Below are 25,897 nucleotides of genomic sequence, written 5' to 3'. Positions count from 1 at the left end.
GAAGACCGATGTCAACACAATCTATATTAATCCATGCTTTAGTGATGTATAAGATCAGGCCGAAATCATAGTCCATGTTAAAGGTTTTTGATAATCTGGTCATTAAGGTTTTTCAAGTAAATCTAAAGTAAAAACGGTATATTCAGTATTTTTAATTACACGAATAAAGGTGGGGTATTTGTTACATACACAGAGCAGAAGCTTGCGCCCCGCGTCAGCCCTTGGACCGTAGAAGCGAAAAAGTGATCATCGCCAACGCCAACATTTTGTGCTGGGCAAGCAAAGTGGTGAACGTCAATTTGCATACGTCACATAATCTCACAACTCCACTACTGAAGAACCCCAACAATGTAAAGTATTTCGTCACTGGTTGCTGTACGTTATGTTTGGACAGGTTCGTTTTTTTTCGTTTCTGTGTGTTTACGTGAGAGGTGTTGTAAGAAACACACTGATATCTGTTTTTTTTTAAACTGGCGTTTTTTTCTCTACCATCCGCATTTTGGCATTTCCGCATGGGAGCGCACTTGAACAGCTATACAAAAATTATGCAACTGCTGTTTAGAGAGGTCTTCAAGCAATTCAAGATCCTTAAGTATGCGATGTATTTTGTTAAACCATACAACGAAGAAATTCTTGACAAAAGAAAATCTAAAGGCCTATGCGGGAAAAATCTCCAAAGACAGTTGCTGATAAAAAACAAATAAGGAGAATGGTGAGACTCGAAACGGTGAAAGCAATTAATGTCATATAAAACATGACATTCGACTAATAAATTAAAATTAGTTTTTGATTAGTGGTTAAATAATACCCTATACATTATTTACGATAGTTTTCAATCAATATTAATATTATGACATTTTTTCTATTCTATAAGAAGGTATTATGCTTTCTACACAAAATACCAACTAGTTACTTAGACCTATCAATGTAATGAAATGTCTATATTTTTTATAACACCTGTATAGAGGCCAGCAAATTATTGACGGTTTCTACAAACGATCCCGGGACATCAAAAAACAGTTAAATATTGAAGTTTTACAAGGTTGAAGTGCAGAATACACTTTCCAGGTGGGAAATCCTTTTGGCTGACAACATGAGAGACATAAATTTATTCTCTTTATTCTGCTACGAACACTTTGCCTCCATTCACTAACTACCTTAAGCTAATTTAGAGGAAAACATCTTCTAAAACGAACAACATTACTTAACACTATATAAGGACATTTTGTAAGAATACTAGTTAAACGACGAGGCCAACACAAGCACTAAATCTTGCATTTCTTTTCACGAGTGTTTACAGACATTTAATTTTGAATTCGTGAAAACAGGATAAACTCGCAATGGACCAAACAATATTTAAATATACCTCTTTTGAGGATAGGCTGCATCCTAATTCGACATTGCAAATAGACTTTTGACCTTTCGACCCTAGTATATGAACGACTTACCCCTGGCTTGGAAAGGAAGGTCTCATATCCTGCTGAGAAAATAAATTAAGTCCGAGTCCGCTGCCGGTCTAGAAAATATAGTCAAGTCCCTAATCGAAATAAATCCACTCCGTCCAGTACCAGCCATTTATGTCACTCATAGGGTTGTCATATAACTTACCTACCCACAATTGGTGGGTGGAAAATATTCCATTCCAAAGGCTACGTCGCCTTTACGATTTACAATATGCCGCATTATCGGTTGCGAACTTAGTGCGCATGCACACATCTCGTGAATCGGGACTGGGGGTTCTGGACTCTAATATTTTTATGTAGCCTTACTAGAGCCCCAAACTTTTGTTATTTCTATTCGAATGACAAACAGATACAAAAGAAACTATTTTGAAAAACATAGAGTCCTTTACAAAAATGATGTTACAACACTTGTTATTGGTAGTCAATAAAAACATCATAACTTAATATTTGTGTAGTTCAGTTGCGGGAAAGCGGTTTATTTGTTTTACGTTGCAATTTTTCCAGACAAAATTATAGGCAGAATTACTAAAATTGGCCAGTCCAAATCGTTTCTCTTACAGCTGAGGTTGTGAATAGACAGTCAATATCATATTTTCAGCTTTTCTTTTCATTCTAAGGTTTTGCTTGTTGGTGTCAACCGCGTTAACAATGAGGTTCACCTGGGCCGCTATGAACCACTTGGTTTAAGGGGGCGTGTGAGCCCTTTATAAATGACGTGAGAGTAAGTGTAATGGATCCTAGAAATACCATTTTCGCTTCGCTGTTGTTTTACCATCATCACTACACAAATGCCACATAAAACCGTATGTCTGACGAATACAGTAGTCATAAAATCGACAATACAGTAGTCATAATACTCTTGTTTGCTGGTAGAGGCCTAAACAACTAGAATTTTGTTTTGCAACTTAACTAGGTGTGAAATTTTTGTACAGCGGAAACGGAAGTGGTAATGAGGACGCATTAACTTTTGTTGGATATAGAATCGTACGAGTATATTCGACAATCCGCTCAACCATTTCGCAATTCTACCTTGAAACGACATACCGTACGAAATATTGAAAATGGAAAACGTGAATCAGTTATTTGATTCGTTAGATGAGGTGTCGAAGCAACATGAAGAAAAGGTTGTTATTGAGTTTGGATTCGATCGTTTAGCCCGCTGGCTTGGAGTCTATGCAATTATCTTCCTGTCTGTTGTTGCAAAAATCATCGACGTTGCTGGTAAGCATACATCGTTCGGTGTTCAACGTTCAAACTATTTATTCCAAATCACAGGATATTCATTTTTACCTCTCACAGGATATTTATTTTTACCTCTTGGTATGTAGGTGTAGTCGATGTTTGGGTAATAGAGGGCTGGACAGTAGGAGTTAATGATGGAGCTGTATAGTTGAACAACTGCAAAGAAAAATATTTTGTTTGTTGTTGATTTAATCAAACTATTTCCTGAACGTTTGAATTAAGTAGAATACGTTAAATGTGTAATAAGTGCAACAAGCAAGGTGACCTTATGAAACTAAAACCTTGGGAGTCGTACGAAATACAGACAATTAAGGAAAGTGAATAGACCATTTATTTCAGAACTGGCGAATGCTACAGGTTGGTGTATATGAAGCGGTGATTCCCAAACGTTTTAAACCATGCCAAACGGGTGTTTTTAAATCGCCTCAGAATTACTACACGTAATAAGAATATACCATTTTGTGGTAGGAAATTTAGCGGTTAGAAACGTATTGAGTAACACTGTAACTCAATAATGACGACGCATTGGTTGTGGGCAAGTGCAAATTTCATCGCAGTGTCTTAAATTTCTGTGCCCTACCAACATTTTGCCAGGTACAACCGGTGGTGCGCCTGAGTTCGGAAGCCACTTATTTTAAGTTGTTCGAGGGCGAAGTCCTTATTACAAAATGATTAACCAATACCGGTGCCAATAACTAACAAACCCACCTATCATTAACACATATTTTTGTTAACTAAAATACGACTAAAGAATGTTCGGGTAATTCCTTTTACCATATACGCCCGCTTTTCTGAACCCTACTTTGATTTCTCTATGTGCAGATCAGAATGTCGCCTGCGTGCCGCTTCATCCGTCGCAGACGCAAGGAAGCGATAAATTGGTTATCGCCTACGCAAACATTTACTGCTGGACAAGCAAAGAGGCCAACGTCAGCTTACCTACGTCACATAACCTTGCAACCCCACTACTGAAAAACCCCAGCAATGTGAAGTATTTCGTTCACTGGCTGCCGTACATTATGTTCGGACAGGTACGTTGGCAAAAACTAAATCTAAAACACACCATACACCAAGCATTACAAGGAGGCGTAAACTTGTTTTGGTCGAAATCTTTCTTTGTGCCTTTTACTACGGTAAACTTTTGACGGGCACATGAGATTAAAAAGATAATGAACCTAATAACCAAGATTTTTTAGGCTTTAAAATTAAATATTAACTACTTTCCGTTGTAGTCCTTATCACCGTTACTTCGCGACCTCCTTTTTTCGTTTTTTAAAGCGTTCTAAAGCGTCTTTATAATGATTCGCGTTTATCTCAACCTCATTGTACCGCACTGAAAATGGCATAATCACTTGCCGAAATGTATGTAAATAAACGAATGAATCTTTTATCACTTATTTGGGCTACTCTTTTGCTACTGAAAAACAAATATTAACTATTTAACAAAAACTTTTGCACTGTGCTTATTTTTGTCAAATCATATATTGTTTCTAATGCGAATAAAAGACACTTTAAATGATAAGCACCTGTTATTGTTTTACTTCTACCTAAACTGTAAACTAAAGTCTACGGTAATTCGATCTATTGTTTCCTCAGGCCTTTGTATTTGCGTTCCCGTCCGCGTTCTGGCATTTCCGCGTGGGGGCGCGCTTAACAGGCCACCTGAAATTCATGCAACTGATGCTCACAGAAGTCTTCGAGCAATTGAGGACCCTTAAGTACGGAATGTACTTCATGGAGCCTTACGACGAACAGAGTTCAATGCTAGACGGAAGAAGACGGTACAAACCTGATGGCGAACTTTACAAAAAGGATAAAAAAGGAAGCAAAAGAAAAGACGTCAAAAAGGTCCCAAAAATCTATCGTGTTGATACTGTCGAAAACGAAGGCAAGTAATTGATGACTACGTCCTTAAACTTTAATAACTTTATTAATTTGGCTCGAGAATGCGTTACCAAGCCAAAAAGGTCGAGTAGATCGACATTGTCTTGATTAAGACGTTTCGATACGAACTTGTATCATCTTAAGTTATTTAATTAATTTGGCTTGAAATTAAAATGAGGCCACAGATATAGTTATATAATTAGTAAAAATCGAATTAAAAAGTTACCTTTTTTCCAGCAAATCTGGGATTGGTCGAGCAATGGCCGCGTGAAAGTTTGATCCCTGAACCGGATAAGAAAGCAACCCCAAGTGGAAAACCAAAGTCGCGTGAAGTCCAGCCTTCACGTGTATACGTCTGGTGGGAAACTCTACTGGCAGGCGACATGCGTGACGTCAACTTCTTTTCAATGCTCTGCTACGAAAACTTTGCCTCACTGCATCATCTACCGTTCGTTTTGTCAGGTAAATGCCTTTGATAAATGCCTTCCTGCGTTTTGTAAAGAATGCCGGACCTTAACTTTAAATCACAGGTATACCGAAGTGGCAAAAGTTTATAGTTAGGGCCATTAATGCCCGATTTTTAACAGTTTATATCGATATCCGATATTTTAGACAAAAACACTGTCTGGTCCGAAACCAAATTACGTTATTGCTCAAATCAACCAAAATAAATGCTTCAACGAATCAACGAGATAAACTTAAAACCTCCCATGGTAATTTTTCTAAGGTTATTAGTCCAAAATTTGCTCTAGCCTTGAGAAGTCTACTTACCTAACGTTACTAACTTAATATTATTTGATAAATTCACCTTTTAACGGTCGAAATCCTTACATTTGATCGCAAAAAATGGCTGAAAACTCTCATATCAATATAGCATCGGTTTGGCACCAATACACCATAGAAATCCAACAATTCGCACCAAGTATCGGCTCCGATCCGATATTATCGGGCATCCGTATACTTATCTAATTTGTCCGGGTCATAGGCCATCTAGCTTGAGTTGGACTTTAAATACCAAAGCAATTTAACGCAGTATTCAAACTTGTCGGCTACAAGACGGACTATGATAGCAGTGAAGAATACAAAAAGGGTCCGATGCTGGAAATGATGTTGCGCTTGTGGTGCAACAAGAAGAACTTCGATAACATTTTTCTGCTCAAGATGTACGCCTGCAAGCAGCTTTCAACAGCGGGATTGGCACTCTTTATGCTCGTCGGTTTATTAACTTGGTTCTTTTATGCTGTCTTTGGAGACATAATGACGTCGGACACATTTGGGTAACATGACGTAATGTTTATTCAGGAAAAAGTATAAATTTAACTTAATTGAAGAAAATGTAAAGCAATTTTACATACATACTAACTAAACCCTTAAATAAGACAAATAAGACTAACTTATTTTTGTTTGTGCAATTTGTTAACAAGAAAATTAAAAAAGGCATTCGGCTACTAATAATTTGACAATATACGCAAAACTGTGGCGAAAAAAGCTATTTATTAATAACATGAAAGCGGGAAAGAATCATCCTTAATTAATGTATGACTAACTTTTTTATGATGTTTACAAATTTTCAAGAAAAACGAAGACAAACTGAATCCAATTTATTTTGTGTACACACCCGGGCGAGATTGGCGTTTACTTCTAGATGTCGTGTCCCTGTCCGGGATGTGTGGACTGTCTGCACAATAAGAAGAGTCCCAGATGTGGTCATCCTCTTCATAATCGAAATCCTCTCAACCTTTGGGGTTCTCGCGCTTTCGATCTTCAAGTGGATAGACGTGAGGATGAGTCACAACGAAGACTCGTCGCACTACTTCGATCATCTCGTGCAAACCACCAATGCTGCCTTCTTGGCTAAACAGATGCAGGACAATGACTATCCCGGTAGGGAAAAACTGAAAAAGTGCACGAAATTGGTTGATGCCATCTCCGCTGCCCGCTGACATTTGACTGTATGTGTCCAGGTTCAAATAACGTAAATTTTGCGACGTACCTGTTTACGTATTCTTGCCCAGATGGCATTTTCAAAGATTGAATTATAGTTATAAAAATATTAATATACTTTTGGGTACTTCGTAAAGTCATGTATAAACATAACTTTCGACTTTTATTTTAATTTTAAGTTGCCAACTGCAAGCTTAGAGTGGTGAAGCATTTTTACCGAGTTACTGTGTTTTGCATTGTTTTAAACAACTTATTTTGAAATGACTGAAGTCTTAGTCAAGTTATTCGAAAAATAACCCAAGTCCAAATCACGATTTTTGCAAGAATAACAAGTTAAGTTCTAGTCAAAGACACTATTAGAGCAAGTCAACTTCAAGGCAAATCGCTATCATTAATATTGGTAAATTCGATCATGAGCAGTACTCAACTAAAAAATAACATAAACACAACATAGCATTTTACCGTTTTACGCGCAAAAATATAGATAATTACATCATTTTATAACGAATGTTAAATGAAACACGTAAAGGCATTTGATTAAATGACTTAAGTCCAATTCAACTATTTTTCGAAAAGACTTTTTAGTTAAGTCAAGTAATTTTGCCAAAACAAAGTCAATTTAAGTCATTTGAAGACCATGACTTGCACTGAAGTCAAGTCATTGACTTGAGTCATGTCAACACTTATGTTTTGCATTTTGCGAATCCTCACTTAAAAACCCGCTGTCTTTTTTTCTAGCTCTATCTGGTAAACTTTTGGTGATAAATTTATGTATGAGTTATTGAGTTACATATTATAAATTGTCAAAAAGTGTTTTTTGCAGTGTTTATATTTTATAGTTTCGATAAAATCGTTGTTTTTTTACGTGAATTAGTGTTTTTTACAAACGCTTGCTATTACTTGCCACAACAAGAAAAATCGTTTTATTGGTCATTTTAAACAAGCCGACTTTCTTTTTTATTGCTAAAGTATGTCATATTTAACAATAAATACTTACTGTGATTGAAAAGCACAGTCGCCAAACTAAAGTAATGCTTGAGTAAATCTCTGCACGCTTGACTTGTTCAGCATTACCTCATAAATATTCAATGAGCGGCGAGCGCCTTCACAAACAAAGCCTGTCTCAGTCCTAAGGCCTGTTGTTCACTGCTTTAAAGCAGATGCACCAAATGTACAGAAAAGCATCGTAATTCGTAACAGACTGATTGTACATTTTGAGGTTAGTAATTGCAGACTTCGAGGTTCAAACTATAGTTTTTAAATTGTTTCTGGTTCCAGTACGTTTAGTGGTTTAGTACCTTTAGTTTCGCTACATAGACTGTCCACTGCATTGTGTTTGAGTTGTATTTAAGATCTCTTGGGAATGAAGGCAAAAAAGGCCTGTCTAGTTATTTGTCAGAGGGATTGTGTTTGACTTATCACTAGTGTAGAGCCCAACAGCAGTCCTGTATTTCGTAAATCGTTTTCACAATGAATAAAAACTTATTCAGCAAAGACAAAAAGTGTTTTAATGCGTCGGATTAGTAGCTAAGCTTTGTTAAGATGTACACCCTGCTTACGCTAATTTAAGTGCTAGATTTCTCAAATTAAGGATAGTAACAGTCAGAAGAAACATTTTGTGTTCTACAGAGCCATTGTGATTAGACTATATCCGGCATATAAACACCGTTAGGCCGCTTAAGGAAGTTTTGTAAGTTCTTCATAATGAGTTTAGTGCCTAACTTTGTTCAGCCAAGCGAGGTTGGAAACTGTAAAACCTGTGACATGTGCTGTAGATGCTGATTTATGTTCGTAAATCAGGTAGAAACGTTATAAACCTTTTTATTTAGCGAGTGCCGTAAAATTACTTTGTTTAAAGTTTTAAACGTGTGAACACAATAAATGTTGCTAAAGTTTCCCAACTTGAAATATTGTCCAGCAACGTCCCAATGGTGTCGTTTCGGTAACTGCTTACCAAGAGTAGCTGTAAAAATTGTCTTGGGAACAGCCTACAGCCTACAGCGCCGCGACGGTTTAAAAACGCATAGAATGACTTGACGGTTTGTTACGGCTAGATAAACAACAATGAAGTTATTCACTACCCCGGTAAAGTTTGAACTTGTTGGCTTGACAGTTAAGGGTGAATATCGCTCAGTGCTAATATTCATAATTTTTTTTAATAATTTTTTCCAAAAGTGTGTTTTTTGAAAAGGTTTAGCCAATACAAGGACTGTGTAAAATTTAAATTCTGTAACGTTACAACTTTTGTAGATATTACTCAAAAATCATCTCGGCGCGCTCAGTTCGCCTAGCCCTAGGTGTTTATGCCCCCAGTTTACCAAAATAACAAATTTGAAGGTCAGGAACCGAAAATGAAAGACTCGTTGCGTTGCAATTTTTTTACTACAATTTTTTAGTATTGAACCGATAACGAAAATGGAACAAAATGTACGTTTTAGGTAATATTTCGATCGGAACACCCCTTCCTCGTCTCTGCATATAGTGTACGGATTATTATTTGATCGTTTAAGTGCGTTGATGTTTCTTTGTTTTATCGTTTCTTCGTCTGTTCTTTTTAATCTAACTTTATCACTCACGTAACTTATAAGGCTTTTTAACTTTTGCACCTCACCTTCCACCTCCACGTTTTATTTCTTATCTTATCACGTTTTCGGTTGGCACCTAATAATTAGTTACTTTCGGCGCTGACACTTTTTCCCCGTGTTGTGGTTGTTTGTGGCACTGACGGAAAAATGAAGGCGGTCGTTTTTTGGAAAGCTAAATAAACATTCGAAACTATTACAATTTTGCGTTGTAGTCCCTTCTAGACGTTGGCCGTTTTTTTTAATTGTTCTACGCCTTTTAATGTTGTTATTTACGTTTCGTCCATACTTTATATGGGTTTAGGGTGCATCATGTAGCGCTTGGCATACGCCTTTAAGAAAAAAAAATTGGGCCTTCATAGAGCCCCTTAAAGTGGTTTACATTTCCCCATGGGGTCTACGGATCCCAGTTAATGAACCCGTGCCCTAAACTGTTAGGTGTGCAAACGCAACACCGCGGCCAATTAACCAAACAGAGTGGCTGCGTTTAAATAACAATGCTGCTGATTCGCAGGGAAATTGCTTTGTACATATATTTTGCCTGTTTAAATTGAGTCAGCTGTGCGGCCAGCACGATCTGTTTTTGACCAAAAATGGCGGAAGGAGGGCGAACGCTTATCGCGGATCTCGAAAACGCTTCCAAAGAACACGAGAAAGAAGTGGTAATCGAACTCGGAACAGATCGCTTAATCAGATGGTTGGGTGTCTACGTTCTAGCGTTCTTGGCTGTCGTGGCTAAAATCGGCGAGTTAGCAGGTGACTGATTGTGTCATGCTTGCTGCAAAAACTTTGAAATAACTTTTATCAGCGTAAATTGCAGTGTTGGAATAACTTAAGTCAAGGACCTGACTTAAGTGCACTTAATTAACTGATTTGAAATGACTTTACTTTACTTGGACTTAAGTCATTTTGTCCAATAGCCTAGGTTAAAATTAAGCTTTTTTATTAAATATTTTTGAATATTTTTCTTAATTCTCGTATGTACTTAGGTTATCGAGTCAAAGAACTTGGGTTAAAACAGAGCGTTTACAGTTTTGATATTTTTTAAAAAATTGCGCTATTGAGTTGATTTTTGCACCGAAAAACTTAGCTTGTTATTTTTGTTTTTTGTTATTTTATAGTTGAGGCATTGCTTGTCATCGGACAAGTTTAACTATTTTAACAGTCAGACAAACGCAAAACGAATCTAACTCTTACCATTCAAATTAAACATGATTGATTAGTGAGTTAATATTACTGCAAGCCCATAGAATTGCCATTAGATTGAGCTGTTGTTGATAAACGGTTTCCAAATGTTTTTAATAAGCATTACTGTTAAACTGTCATACCTATGCATTATATTGCTGCTTACCAGTTTTTTTTTAAAGTTTGATTTGGGTGACCGCTAAGTAGTTTTAATAGAAGTGTTTCATTTAAATACTAAAAAGTTGCAAGTCCAAACTTTGGGAAACCGCTGGAGAAATTTGCCCAAAACACCTTAAAAAAACACTGGCTGCTTATATAATTTGGACTGGTGTTTTGTCTTTTTTCACAGCAACAAGCCTCTCCTGCTATCCAGCAAACACGACATCGGACCCCAACGGTGCGTTTATACAATTCGCCACGGATTACTGTTGGACAAGCACTGTTCAAGGAGACGCCACGTCATCGCCTTCATGTCGCTCACTAGAAGGCGACCAGCAAATACTCTTGGACAACGCGAACAACCTCAAGTTGTTCCTGCAGTGGCTGCCCTACGTCATGCTGGCTCAGGTCGTTACTTTTTCATAGCTACAAGTTTGTCTGTAGCCCAATAACTGCAACAAACATTTGAGTTTTTAAAAGCGATATCACTCTGTTTAAAAGTTTAAAGACGACCAATTGAATTTAGGAAAGACACACACACATGTGTTTATTAAGAAATGTGATCAAGCCCCTCGGAAGCTGCTTTTTGACCAACGATTACGGCTTTCGTATGATACGGTACTATTGATCCCCCTAAATGTGAAGTTGCTAGTACTAACAGAATGTAGCAAGCGTTGGTTGTTTCTCGACTCGCTCCACTCTGAGCCTGTGTAGTTGGTAGAGCGACTGTCCCGGTATGGCTGGAGGTCGTGAGTTCGAACCTCACTGCAGGCTAGCTGTTTTTAGCCTGCCCTGTTGCATCATTGATTGACAGATTCGGTGAGTCTGCGATGGTATTTCGGTGTAAGTTTGAATTAAGGTTATACACATTTTTGTAACTTTCCGTGAGCTCGTTTGCCTCCAGTCTTGTGGAATCCTAAATAATTTAAAATATCTCTCGGCACCCTTCAAGCGTTAAAAATGGCACCCTAGTTTGAGAACCACTGCGATAGCTATTTTATGGTTTTCGTTCATCCCTAGCCGGCGAATTGTTTGGCGAAAAGTACACATCCAACTTAAGTAATCCTACTAGACCCGTATGTTCTTAAATATCATTACAATGGTAGTACACGTCGAATAACAACGTTCTTTCATCCTTTAGGCGTTTCTCTTCTCTCTTCCCGTCGCCTACTGGCACTTCCGCGTGGGGGCGCGCTTGGTCGGGCACCTGAAGTTCATGCAGCTCCTGTTAATCGAGATCTTCGAGCAAGTGAAAAAGATCAAGTGCGGTGGTTACGATGAGAAGCCATACGACGCATCCGGATCTATTCTGGACGGAAGAAAGGCATACGAGCCGCAAACAGAGAAGAAAATGGTGCCAATACCAGCCCCCAGTGCAGCCCCGAATCCGGTGTTGAGGCCAAGTAACGCAACTGGCCAAATAAGTGGTAGGTATTCGATTGGTGAAACTGTCTTACTTAGATTAGGTATTCGACTGGTAAAACGGGCTTAGTTAGAGTTGGGTATTCGTTCAATGAAACTGGTTTAGTTGTAGTTAGGTATTCGAGTGGAAAATCTGGTTTAGTTAAAATTAGGTATTTCATTGGTGAAAACGACACAAGAATCTCCTAACTGTTTGAAGAAATGGAAACAATTTGAAGAATGGATACTGATTTTATTATCTACCGTTTAAAAAAAGCATTGTTAACTAAACTTCTGAAGAGTAATTAATCATTAATTTAAACAAAATGAAGATTATGTTGTGGTGGCATCTGTGGTTTTCCAAATCTAATATTTTAATTTTTGGTATATTTAGAACTGTCTGAATCCAAAAAACCTCAATTTCCGATATGAGTTATTTTTTTCTGAACTTTAGAAATGTGTTTATAAACTGTTGCCAATGGTAAAAAAATGCCACGAGCCCGTTGGCTACCAAATTTGGTATCCCGTTGTGAGGCTTTTGTTTTTACATTCTTTTGTTTTCCGCATTGCGTCTTGTAAATCAATCGCTGCTTTGTCAGTTTTAGTACAAGCTTAAAATGGAAATGTATCGTTTTGCGATACTAGCAATAGTTTGTTGTGTTTAATTTTACGAGCTCCCATCTTAAGTGCAGAGCGTTTTAGATTAATCAGTTGACTTATTTAATAGAAGGGTCACCGCTGGTGAGAAGATCTTTAACCCAGCCAGCGCAAAGTTCTCAAGTTTCTGTAGAGAATGGCAACCCTGTCTCACAAACACCAAATAAGGCAAAAACTAAAAGTATGGGTAAAACTTCGTTTTCCGTTTCAAACATAATTTTTTTACGAATTATTAGTCCGGTAATAATTTTGTTTTTATTCTTAGCTACTAAATTTAGAACATAACAGACTGTGCTTCTTCGCCCGATTGCACTCCAGTGCCTTTCCACTAAAGATCTTGTGACGTTTCTTGGCGTAAAACATTGCTGTACAGGATATATTCGCAGAAATTTTGCGTAGAATTTCGATCAAAAAGTTTTGGCGGCCACAAATAATGGAATGCAGAACTAAAACGTGCTTTCGTTTAATGTGTGTGCCTCCAAAAGTTTTCCGTTATTTGTCGCATTGTGAATGGGGTAGTTTGTTTGGGGTCGTGATTAGAGACGCACCTATTTTGCCAATTTGTTCGCTGAATTCAACAGAGATTGGGTTACGGATTACGCGGTGTAGGTTTACGTGCCCGCGGCCCAACTGCGTGTCTAGGCTAGTTTTAACACATATTGTTAAACGTTAGGCCCGTCTTCCTATAAAAGTCGCATTTAAAGACTTACAATGAAAGATGCACTTACATATGTGTGTTAACGACTGTGATCTAGCCCTTCTGAAGCTGCGTTTCGACCAACGATTATACGGCTTACGCTTTCGGTGTATTAAAGACGTACACTTCGTTTTTTTTGTCGTTCTAGATTAACCGAGACCTAAACGTACAACACTTGATTTCCCTATTTAAATCATTGTATTATGCGAAAGGCTGTTTAAATACTATTTTTCTTGTTGTGTATTCCAGCCATAGACTGGATTCTTGCTGGCCAGATGAAAGATCGCCATTTCTTTTCCATGCTTTGCTTCGAAAACTTTGCCTCCCTGCATCACTTGCCTTACATCCTGTCAGGTAAGTGGGGTGGAACTTTATTGAATGCATATGTTAACAATAAACTAAGTTTAGAAACCTGTGTAAATACAGGAGCAGACATTTTATAGAACTAAATATTTCGCCTATATTGACACCGTCAGTTCCTCAATTTAACTGATTAAACTTCCGAAGTAGAATTACGATTGGAAATGTTGGTTGAAGGTTTCACGGAAATTAGTGTGAAAATATATGCATGACAAATCCCGTTTAAAATGTCTGATCCTGGTTCATTTGAATTAAGGAACTGACGGTGCCAGTTTAGGCGAAATATATATTCCTCTATCCTGTCTGATCCTGTATTTACACGGGTTTTTAAGATTTGAGCTTTGTGTTAATGTATATGCGTCCCAGTGGTAAAATATTCTACGAGCCCAGTGGCAAACCATTGGCTACTAAATTTGGTATCTCGTTGTAAGGCTTTTGTTTTTACATTCTTTTGTTTTCCGTACACATCATTTTAACCTACTGAATTGGTTTGTGTTTTAAATAAGGTATTTTGAAAAAATTATGCCCCAGTCTAGTTTTCAACGAAATAACCTTGTCTGAAAATTTTTCAAAAATTTGTATTCCCAGTTTAGGTAAAATATATGCTCCTTGAAAATGTCTGATCCTGGTTCATTCGAATTAAGGAACTGACGATGCCAGTATAGGCGAGAAATATATTTCTTTAAAAATTGTCTGATCCTGATTTTACTCGGGTTTTTAAACTTTGAGTTTTTTTGCTAATACAGTTTACTACATTTTCCACTAGTGTTCCGTGTGTCGGAGTACGCTCCTGATGAGGAAAAAATACGGTATATATATTTTGTCTAAACTGAATCATTCGATTAAGGATCAATTGACAATGCCAGCATATGCGAAATATATATTTCTTTAAAATGTCTTATCCTATTTTTTTGCGTTTTTGCAAATATATTTTACTACATTTTGTTGCTTTCCTCCAGTGTTCCGTGTGTCGGAGTACATTCCTGACGAGGACGAGGAAGAAGGAGATGCAGAGCGCGACCTGAGCAACATCCCGCTGCTGGAGAGCATGCTGCTGATCTGGTGCGATCCCAAGAACCTGGCAGACGTCTTCCTCCTTCGGGTCTACGCGCGCAAGCAACTCTCCATCGCCTTCCTCTCCCTCGCCATGCTCCTGGCGCTGCTAGCCTGGTTCTTTGCCGACGTCATGTATGACGTCATGCTGTCGGACACATTCTGGTGAGTATTGCGTCAGAACTGAGTATTGGGGGTGTGACGTAACGGTTAAAATGACCCCTATTTTTATTTCCAATTAAGGGAAGCAATTTTATTGTTATGTATTCGGTTAAAGCCGACGTCATGTATGACGTCATGCTGTCGGACACATTCTGGTCAGTAAGGGTGTTGCGTCAGACCGGGTGTGACGTAACGGTTAAAATGTTCCCTATTTTTATTGTCAATTGAAGAAAATAAGTTTTATCGATATATATTCGGTTCAAGCGCGATAAGATAAAGCGTAAACTTGACAGTTGAAGTTGTACTTTTTTAAGGTTGACGGCAGTGATGTACTGACTTAAGTCAATGACTAAATGACTTGACTAAAATATTCGGGGCAAAATGACTTGACTTAATCCCAAGTCTTTGGGACAAATGACTGTGAAATGAGGTTTTTTCATAAGGCATTTTATAAATTGTGGTTAGTTATCCCAATTTTTTGCACAAAACACAATTTGCGTGCTGTAATTTTTATGACAATGACTTGACTTGGAATTGTCTTGCTCGAATTATGACTTGACTGAAACTTGACTTAGCATTTATCCAAAAAGACCTAACTTAGGCTTAAGTTATTTACCAGGACTAGAGTCATTTCAAAATAACTTTTACAACACTGCTTAACGCTACCATCGTGTTTTTTGTTGTTAAACTGTTATATAAGTTTCTTGGAGATGAAAATTGCTACCATTCAGACTGGAATGGCTTATTTACGACAAAGGCTGTTAAAGTTTGTTTGTTCCGTGCCACCATAGGTGCTGCTTAAATATAATAACTTGATTGCTTTGCGAATGACAAACAGGACTGTGAAGTAAAATTCAGCGAATTGCCACTTAGGGTTGGCTCTGTTTAAATTTAGGAGTCTTGAGTCTTGTTCCTTTAGCAGTCTATTCTGAGCCGCTGTTGTTTTACGACAACACCGTTAAACATGTAAAATCTATGCAATCAGCTGTTTGACGCTAACGTTTAACTCTCTTTTTAAGCATTATGGTTGTAGGTTGTACTAAGACGTAGTAAGAATATCAAAGCCGGTACAGAAGTAGGTATCATTTTGAACGTTTCAAATTACTACTGTCTGTTATGGACAATACGTTTTTGGCCAATTACCATTCGCTCACAACACAGTTAGCAAACGCTTTCAGCAATTTATTTTAGTTGCCAATTTTCTACCTTTCGATTCCTGTTGTTTTCAACAGGTGCGAGATTCCCTACCAGGACGTGTGCATGCTCTGCTCGATCAAGCGTGTTAAAGACACGGTAATGCTCTTCACTATTGACGTCACAATCACGCTGATTGTGTTCGCGCTCGCTGTGTGGAAGTGGCTGGACGTGAGAGGCAGCTTCGGCCGGGAGGCAGCCCACTTTTTCGACGTGCTCCAGGAAACTTCTAATGTGGCTTTTGACGTTTCCAAGTTCGAGTGAGGGTCGGAGCAAACGCGGGAAGCCTCTTTTTTCTCTTGGAATTCTCAACTGGATTGCAATTGCGGCCCTGGCTGTATTTTCTAAGTGCCAAGTCCTTTTAAGGAGATTGCCAGTTTTGTAATAACTAAAGTGAATGTAATAGTTTAACGTTTAGTTTTTATGACAAGGACTTGAAATTGACCTAAATATGACTTAAGTGGGACTTGATGTGGTATTTATTAAAAAATATTTGACTTGGACTTAAGTTATTTTACAAATGATTTAACTTAGACCTAAGGTATTTTTAAATGACTTGACCGGAAATTGAGTCATTTCAAAATGACTTGTTTACAACACTGGAGATTACTGGCTTAAGCTGCAACCATTAGCTGGTGACATGAAATTTATGATTTATTAACGTATATTTTGCTGCTAGGAACTTGCGTGGTGAGGCCAAATGAACAAATTGAAGCCCTTATTTATAAATCTTCACGACTGTTTTATTTTCTACTTTGACCTAATGAAGCCCTGCTGTGCGAAAGCTTGTCGAAAATCAAAACAATTTGTCTTTATATAGTGCCACCTGATTACCCTAATTTATAAGTTTACGGATAGTAATGCTAAACGAGGGTTGCCTCTCCCAGCAATCTAATACCAGACTGCTGCTTGTATCCCTCAATAAGTGACCGACTTACCATGTTTTTCATTTTATATAGGCCTGGTGCTCTTCGTACTTTATATACGACTATTGTACATAATTCGCGATGTGTTTTGTTTATGCTTATTTGGAGCCTGGAGAAATTCTAATTGAGTGTATGTATTTATCACGCTTCTTCGAAATTGTTTCACTGCGTTCTATTTTGCCTAAATCTTTGTTAAATTTATTTTTGTTACTTTTTTGTGAAGACTGCAGGTCAAAAGAAAATTAACTCTCTAAGTTTTTATGTGTCCCTCAGTAAAGAAAGATATTTACCATATTATCGACAAAATCTTAACGAATTTAATATACATCGACTACATAATGACAAATAACCTCAAGAAAGATTGACATGCCACTTCCAACTGGCTAGTACTTGATAGTAATACCACGGTTTGGCATCTGGCTAAAACGAGCTTACAACTATGTGATATAATGACAAAAGAGCTGGTATGATATTTCACCAGGTTTTTTTAAATGCAAGAAATAAAAGAGATTTAATCCATAGCAAATCATTAATGAAAATCGTTGTTTCTACGTTTTTTACTAGTATTTTTTGGACTTAATTAGTTTTTGCGCTTAGCCGAATCCTATTTGTCTTTCAAGTTTGTTGAATCCTGTTTCGTGAAATAATGTGTGGCCCCTACTTTTGCCTATAGAAGGCCGGGATCTGAAAACTTGGCAGAGGTGAAGTTTAAACTAGCATAACTTGCTGCCGATGATAGCAACAAGAAAATGTATAGCAAAACCTGTACAGAAATATTATATTTAAACGATTCGAAAAAAACATTAAACAACATGTAAATTATGAATTAAGAATTATTCGCATTTTTCAAATATGCTATTTACTTTTGGTATTTATCCTACATCATAAAAGTTTATTTAAACTCTTTGGTTTCAAGCGTGGATAATTTTGCTTTTAGAACACCCTACGAACAATGAAGCCTACTAAAGCAATCTCAACGTGGCAAACAACGACAGAATAAGATATACAACCATCGCTGAACATAAACAAAAATCTTCTCACGTTCGCTGCTGACCTGATACCACCGGTGTTGCGAAGTTTGTCAGCAACGACACTAATTTCACCCTCTTTGTTGACCTAAAAAATGATTCTGAAAGGCAGCATTAAGTTCAGTCAAACGAGCTGTGGGGTTTTTAAACGCAACTCAACATTTCCAGGGGATCCCCAATAAAATTCGACAAAATAATGTTTCGTTGAACAACCCTATAATGTATATTTACTTTTTTTAGTATCAATACATATATTTTAAATTCTTTTGTGATCTTTCCTTCACCTTATTTTGAAAAATGTACAAAGTTCTCCGCAACTTAGGCCTAACCAGCTATTTCTTGCCAAGCTGCTAGCGGATACTGGAACTGTGAAACAAATGTGCCAATGAAATCGAGTTTAAATATATTTAAGGAAAAGGCGTCAAATCCCTATTATAACTGATCTTATTTATTTTCAAAATATATTTGATTTTTTAAATTTAACCCACTGTTTTAGGTTCAACAACTGTGAAACTGAAATAAGGTTTAAATATTTTTAAGGAGATGGCGCCAAAGCACTATTAAAACTAATCTCTTTTCTTTCTAAAATACAATTCATTTTTCAAACTATACATTGATATTTCATTTAGGAATCATGGACCCCCTAAAATTTGTCCACGTACCCCAAAGGGGCCGGTTTAAGACCCCTAGCTTACACCGATCTTCAATCGCATATTTGCACTTATGTTCACCTGACAAAAGCACGTGTTTTTAGGATGAGTTGTTTAGTGACGTTATTTTCGAGACATATCGTAGACTAAATCCATCTCTGAGAATTCGATTCCCCGATCGAAAAATTCTGGATCCGCCCAGCCAGCAACTGTTATGCTTCGTAACGAAACCATAAGCAGTGTAATACATGGTTTTGATAAAACCATGCGGCCATAATGACTATAACTTGTATGACAACCATCCGTATCATATTCACGCCTGGTTCATTTTTTTATGTAATATAAGATTTCTATGTAAACATTTTGGAGCTTAATCGTTGCAGGCTATGGTAATAAAAAATTAAGTAAAAAATTAATAACTTTTATTATTTATTTTAAATGCCCCATACAAAAAAAAGCACTGCGGTTTAGCCAACTTAGTTTTTGTTCTGTGTTGAAAGTCATTTTATATGGAATCAAGCCATATTTATTTATGTGAAACGTAGCCAAAATATAAATATTGTAGTATTTGGATTTATTTTATTTAAGTTTGGTGGAAAAAAGTTGAAGATTGCTCTTCAATCGTTAGACAAACTAACTTAAAAGACACTTGTGTTTACGAGCATTAATATCGACCTTGGGAGTAGGGCCTACTTGAACTTTCAAACGGAAAGCATTTGCATTGGTGTGAATTTTTGAACGACGCAGTTAAGTTCATGCAAATTCTCGAAACGAATTTTCAATTGTTTTTCTGTAAATTCCAGCGCTGACCTTAACATGCTTAGCTGACGAAGTGTTTCAGAGTTCAGGACATCTAGACGTTTTGCAGCAAGTAAACAAGCGGGGACTGTCGATTTATATAGGTAGACTGCTTATGTTTATTATTTAAAAGGTATTTTTAGTATTACGCTTTATTTGGAAGCAAATGTAAGATGGGTAGTTACAGCAGAACATATGTTGTGTAACGTGGTGAAAGATTCAGGAAACAGCGCCTTATGGAGGCTGGTCCGGTCTACCATAACTCGCCGCGAACCGAGTTAACTTGTTTCTCATGTGAACAGACGGTATATATTTTGAGCTTTGGATGTAGGATGTTGTTTCAGCAATGTTTGTGGGTGGGTTTAACAAATAAACCTGTTTAACATCTCACCACATATGTCAAACATATTGTGTAGAAGCATTGAACCGGCTTGGATAAACTTACTTAAACACTGACGACATTTTAGTGCGTTAAGGATAAAAACATGCAGTGGTTCTCAACGTTTATTCATGTTATACCCTTCTATGGGCTCAAATTTAAGCCCAACAGTTATAGCCCCCTTCACTCTTAGCACTTTTAGAAAAAAACGTGAAGAAAAAACATTCTAAAGTCGTAATAAAGACCACAAATTAATTGGTGGATATTTAAAACAATGTGTGTTACCTTGTTGAGAATTGTGATAGAAAGTTGCAAAAAAATCGCTAGGGGTCTACAGATGCAATTGAAAGCGCTTCCACGAAATAAGACTATTCTAAATTATTTTTATCCGCATGGTGGCGCTAGGCACAATTTGTTGTTGAGGCGCCTAGGATTTTTAAAACCATTTCGAATAAGAACAGCAGTCGCAAACAATGTGAGTTAAAGAAACACGAGATGAATAAAAGAGAAACTCTGGAGGAAAGCTGTCAAAAGCTCCTTCCATTTTAGGCAAAAAGTGCCACGTCGAACTGAACAGAAGAAGAAGTTTCTAAGGAGAAGAACGGATTGCCTCAAACAAAGGTTAGCTGAATTGTTCTCATTGTTTCTCGTGAAGTGGAAGGTTTTATGAAAATACCTCGACAGAAAGGAAGTTAGCGTTGTTTTTTGTTTTGTTAAGTTTGCTATGGTGATGTGGCAAGCATATAGGTGGGCTCATTTAGCCCACCAACTCACTTGCATATAGTCTTGTGATTTATTCTCGGCACCTTGATTTTATTCTCGGCATATTTTGGGCATGGGTGCGGTTTTTTGTGTCACGAGTGACTGCTGTACTAGTAACTGCTTTTAATTATTTGCAGGGCAGAGAGCTAAGCCTCGTCTCAGTAATTTCATTAGGAAAGATTAGTTGTGACAAGCGGACTATACTGTCATCTGGAAATACCGGCCAGTGAACAATCAAAAGTAACTTGGTATAGTTGTTATCATAAGAATAAAACGAATGGTTAAGGTTGGAAATCTTGACATCAGTTATAATTTGAATGAGGGGGGTCTCTATTTCAAAGATGTTCAAGTTTCATACTCTTTGTTTAATTCAATGTATTTACTTTTTTAACCATGTCTTGCATTGTAATTTACTACACTTACTCATAAACAAGTTAAAGTTTAAAATTGTTAAAATTCTGCTGTTCGATCCAACCGCAGAAATAGTTGCTTGTCAAGTTCCCTATGAAGAACGCGGCTTTACTGTTAAAAGCTCTTCGTACCATCCACGAACAAGATAAAAACAACATGTCTGTCATTATTAAAAAAGGTTGGTTGGTTTGTAACTTAAATTTAATGTACAAAGACGCAAACGTTAAGTTTCTAAACGTTATTGTTAACCATAACCCTGGTGGTGATTTAAACACTCAGTTACAATGGCTCTTCGCGGCAAATGTCGGGGTTTCATATCAGTCACTAGCAGATCGATTAAGTGCACAAGGCAAAACCGAAAAATCGACCGTTTAATGTTGTTTCAATCTGTTAAATGTTCACATATGGAAGCTGTACAAAAGCCAGACGTTTTTGGGGGGAGATCTATCCAAGTTAGAAACGAAAAATTAATCCCGACGCTTCCACACACGGCTCCTAAATAACTGTGCACTAATATTTAACTAAAAAATTGGATTTTGCACAGCAAACGGCAATAAAGCAGACGACATATTTGTGGACAACAGAACTGTGGCTGACTTCTTGAAATCGACCAGCTTTGTGACGGACTTTACGAAATATATTCTAGATGCACTGAAACTCAGCGAAGCAGGTAAAGTATAGAAAGTTGCTGTTTTCATTGTCGGTACTTTTACGTTTTATGACATACACCTCAACCGTTTTTACAATTGTAATTTTAGGGTTTATAGAATAATGTAATTACTAAAGCAATATATAGGTGTTTAGGGTGTCTGTCCATACGGTACGGGTCCACACGGCAATACCCCCTAAACTGTATTTATTTTTCCACACCCCTCGCCAATTTGGATTGCATTTCTACTATGTCCTACTTCATTTTGATAAATTTGCTTCAGCTCAAAGGCGTAGTGCGTCTCGTCACACCATTAATAATTTGGCCCAATAATATATACATTAAATAACAGAAATGTGTTTTTTTTACTTTGCGCAATTCGACACGTCTTTCTAATATAGCTTAGGTAGTAAAAGTAACACCTATCCAACTTTTACAAAATTAACGAACCGGGTGTTCATGATTGCTACTTTATGACGTCACGTATTGACATAACTTTATGACATCATATCTGAAAAAAATCATTGCCACCCCAAAAAAACAAAAAATCCTAGATTCGCGCCCCATGTCAATTTTATCGTGATCCAGTGGCAGAATCGCTCTATAAAAATTGTACTTTTATTTATGGCAAAGTTATCTAAGTCCAATCTAAGAGCAATACTTTTTTAAGCGTTTCATGACTGAATCTATCAAAATATATAATAACGATATTCGTTCGAAGCAAGGTAACAATAAGCGGCCTGAATTCAAATCATTTTGATTGTTGATGTTATTGTTCTTAGTGTGCCATGTCTTATATTTTGAGATATTTATTGTTTGAATTACCAGTAGAGGATGTTTTACGTGTTGTTAGGTCTATACGGTATATGATGCATACATGAACGTAAGTATGAGCGGTACGCTATTATTTTTATCCTTTTCAATCACGGAATTGAACCGAAAAAGTTTATTAACTTCTCTATTTTTACACTCAGGTCAAATCTACTTCGGAACCAGCGACCAAATTGACCAAAATTCTAGTCTGTTTGTCGCCGGCTGCAAGCGAGACTTTGTGGCCCTGAGAAAAACAGGAAAAGCCATCTACATAATTGTGACCTAAATTTTTACCGCCTGGTGATGCCAGTGAGCTGTACAAATCGCTTTTTGCACTTATATACTCTTTCTAACAGTAGAACATCTTTTTTTTAGATGTAAACGTAGTTGTGCTTTGATTATTGCTAGTCGTTTTTATATTAACAAAAAGATGGAAAACAAAAAGTTTTTAGCGAAAATCGTATTTCAAAAATAACATTTAGGCATATCCTTGGTGAAGTTTGTGATCATATTTGAAGTAAAAAGTATTTGAATTTGAATAGATTCACGGACTGTAGGATTCAGATTCAATGTTTCTGTCTCTAAGGACCATTTTATGGTATATTAAACATTGTTTGGCTTTTCTACCAACGATTTGTAGCAATACGTCAACACTCAAATCGTTTATATCAACAAGTTATAGACCTATCATTTTACAGCGAAAAGTAGTTTTTACAACTCATTAATTATTAAACATATGCCTGGTGACGTTTGTGATTATATTTTAAAAAACATTTATCTTTATGAATAGATTCAGTGGCCTTAGGACTTGGCATTGTATTTCCTTTGTTTCTGATATGCATTGGCTTTCTATGATAGTTGGCTCTAAAAACTGTTCTAGATCAGGGGTTTTTTAAATTTTTTTACCGCGGACCCCTAAAATTTTTTTTTGCTTTGCATGGACCCCGGTAGGCAAGAAATGCTCCAAAATGACGTCACAATACAAATTGATTTAACTCTGTTTATTTCGGTCCAAAAAATGTGAAAGTTTAATGGATTATAACTATACATTTAGTGCAAAACCGTTTAATTAAAGAGTTTTCTTTGAAAAATTAATAACTTCTTAAGTATACACTAGTTCTTTAATAAGGCTTTCATGGACCCCCTAAAACTAGTTCACGGACCCCCAAGGGGTCCATGGACCCCAGTTTAAGAACCCCTGTTATAGATGGTCTCTCCCATTATGTTAGCACTTACAAGTTGTGTTTTATTGTGTCATATTCTGTATGTTAATGGCGGTAAGTGATATATTTTGGCATCTGGAAAGTTCTTTGCTGTCTCACATAACTGTAAATAAAGTTGAATAATTGTGTTTGCACAAAAGCCTATGATAACAGAAGTATTAAACACACGATGTTTACAAGTGTAAAGTAAATGCGATAGGCATTATATTTTAAAGAGAAAACAAAAAAAAGTACTCTTTAAAGATGTAACAAAGGTATGGCATGGTATGAATTCATGAGCAACCTTAAGAAAACATACATTTGTAGTCAAACTTACGCGAATGTTCAATTAAACATCCGTCTAAATTTAATAAAGAAGGTATAGCAGTTAAGCATTTGCACGAAAAGCAAAAGACTTGCCTTTCATTTGAAACAACGCAAAAAAAACGAAACCACGTACACGTTCGCATGAACGAAAAAAACCTAACAGTGCTTTTCCCTTATTTAACTTCCAAGAGGTTTTTATTTATGATACAAAAGCCACATGGCAAGGACGTTATAGATTCGCGCAAAGGCCCAAATATCGCATTGACTGAAATTAACTGCAAAACTTTGTTTTCAAGTCTGAGTCTACGCGGCGCTCTTCTATAGCCACGTTTCAAATACGCAACAAAAACTTTTTTAAAGTGGCCTACAATTTATCTTTCTGTAGTTACTAAATATTACGTGGCTAAACAAAAATGTAGAAATTATTATGATATTTCTTACCATTGTGCATATTAGATTAAACCAAGTCCCTGTATACTTGCTAGCCTCGTGGTATAGTAGATAATATTAAAAATTCGAATATATAGTATAGATAGAGTATAGGCTAATTATCATATAACCAGGGTTGCCATCGAAATGGACCCAAAAATAAGGACAACCGGAAAATTAGATTAGCATCTAAAAAACGTTTTAGGACATTCATTGTATTTGTACGAGCTGTGCCATATCACATTACATACTTTTTGCCAGAAACTATCGGCTCCAGCAATTTATTTCGGGTTCATGGTTTGTTTTTCGTTCTATATTCCTGTTAATGTTGCTTGAAGAACGCTATATTAAAAATCCGACACGCGATCCACCAGGTGAAATGTGGCGATCAAACGGTCGATCACGATCGAAGTGTTGCAACCATTTCCCCATTACCAAACACTACGCAAAAATGCTGCCTTCACCGCACCCTATTCTGCTGTAGCCCAAACAGCAGTAACTGCCGTTTACTGCTGAAATGTCGTTAGCTGCTGTATTCTGGTACAGCAGCCAAAACTGCTGTCCCACTTCCCTAGCTATCACAGTCACACCACTTAGAAGTAAAACCTGAGACTTGTACGCCACGGGGACGAGTATTTTCATTTATGATGTCATAAAAACTCAATTTTAGAATATAATTCAACATTGGTTGCCAGAGGAAAACGATCGAGGTTCTGTAGGTGTTGAAAATAAGACAAAATAAGGACGCAATTCGAAAATAAAGACATTTCTTACAAATAAGGGCATTTAAGTTTTCTAAGACCTAGCCCTTCAAATAAGGACAAATCTTATAAATAAGGACGGTATGGCAACCCTGCATATAACCAAAAGGGAACGGATAGCGTAACATCATTGTCATAGTTTGCGAAAATATTATTTAAAATGGCATAAGTTTTTAACTTATTTCCAAATGTTGAACTTCGTGGCGCTAAATATAAATTTCCTAACATGTGATGTGTTCTTGCGTTTTGCGGTGATGGGAAAACGTGTTGGCTATTGTAAAACAGCAAAGGCGCTGGTCAACTCTGTACTGTTTGCCGCTGATTGTGTCTGAAAATAAGATTATCACCTTGTAAAGCGTATGTGTGAAAGCGGCATTGAGTCGGCTGTCGTGGTAAAAATTAACCCAATTATAATTATCTGTCTGACTGTAAAAAATACAATTCAATTCTTCGTTTCGTAAAATAAAATTCACATAAAATTTGCCAAATATGTAAAATTAAGCCTCTCGGCTTAACGGCCAAACTTTTTCTTACCGCAGAAACCGGCGTAGCGGAGCTTTTATTTGTAAAAAAGAAGTATGTTTTTTTTCTTTTAGCTTAAAACGTGACCTGTTGAAGTTAAAACCTTAAGGTACACATTGTACACAGTTTTTTGTACAATGAAAAACAAAGTGACAAAAATCGATAGGGAATCGCTTAACAAACTTAAAACGGACTGTGGCAGCAGCAATTGTTCGACTTGCGTGATATGAAAATGTTTAAAAATGAAAATTTCTTAC

General features: G+C 36.9%; 2 protein-coding genes across 4 annotated transcripts; both read left to right on the top strand.

Annotated features, from left to right (window-relative positions):
* The first annotated feature begins 155 nt into the window (after positions 1-155).
* Positions 156-17,848, top strand: LOC146166701 (uncharacterized). The gene is made up of 16 exons (XM_083384605.1): positions 156-394; positions 563-712; positions 966-1,068; positions 2,396-2,684; positions 3,528-3,736; positions 4,302-4,593; positions 4,827-5,051; positions 5,623-5,866; positions 6,235-6,523; positions 9,706-9,871; positions 10,650-10,867; positions 11,601-11,886; positions 12,588-12,698; positions 13,464-13,568; positions 14,534-14,792; positions 16,022-17,848. The coding sequence occupies exons 4-16, from the start codon at positions 2,525-2,527 to the stop codon at positions 16,245-16,247; spliced, it is 2,790 nt and encodes a 929-aa protein (XP_083240731.1). The 5' UTR covers positions 156-394; positions 563-712; positions 966-1,068; positions 2,396-2,524; the 3' UTR covers positions 16,248-17,848.
* A 2,815-nt stretch (positions 17,849-20,663) lies between these two features.
* Positions 20,664-23,144, top strand: LOC146166700 (uncharacterized). 3 transcript variants are annotated; one of them, XM_083388953.1, is made up of 4 exons: positions 20,664-20,766; positions 21,007-21,115; positions 21,482-21,607; positions 22,561-23,144. In XM_083388953.1, the coding sequence occupies exons 2-4, from the start codon at positions 21,031-21,033 to the stop codon at positions 22,683-22,685; spliced, it is 336 nt and encodes a 111-aa protein (XP_083245079.1). In that variant the 5' UTR covers positions 20,664-20,766; positions 21,007-21,030; the 3' UTR covers positions 22,686-23,144. The 3 variants fall into 3 exon arrangements, with proteins under 3 accessions (XP_083245079.1, XP_083245080.1, XP_083245078.1); XM_083388954.1 differs by having other exon boundaries at positions 20,669-20,774; XM_083388952.1 differs by lacking the exon at positions 20,664-20,766 and having other exon boundaries at positions 20,899-21,115.
* Positions 23,145-25,897: the final 2,753 nt, after the last annotated feature.

The sequence above is a fragment of the Ascidiella aspersa genome, chromosome 1 (assembly GCF_963924565.1).
Source record: "Ascidiella aspersa chromosome 1, kaAscAspe10.2, whole genome shotgun sequence".
Classification (NCBI taxonomy): Eukaryota; Metazoa; Chordata; class Ascidiacea; order Phlebobranchia; family Ascidiidae; genus Ascidiella; species Ascidiella aspersa.
Note: the sequence above shows the minus strand (reverse complement) of the source record. Positions and strands in the feature narration are given on the sequence as shown.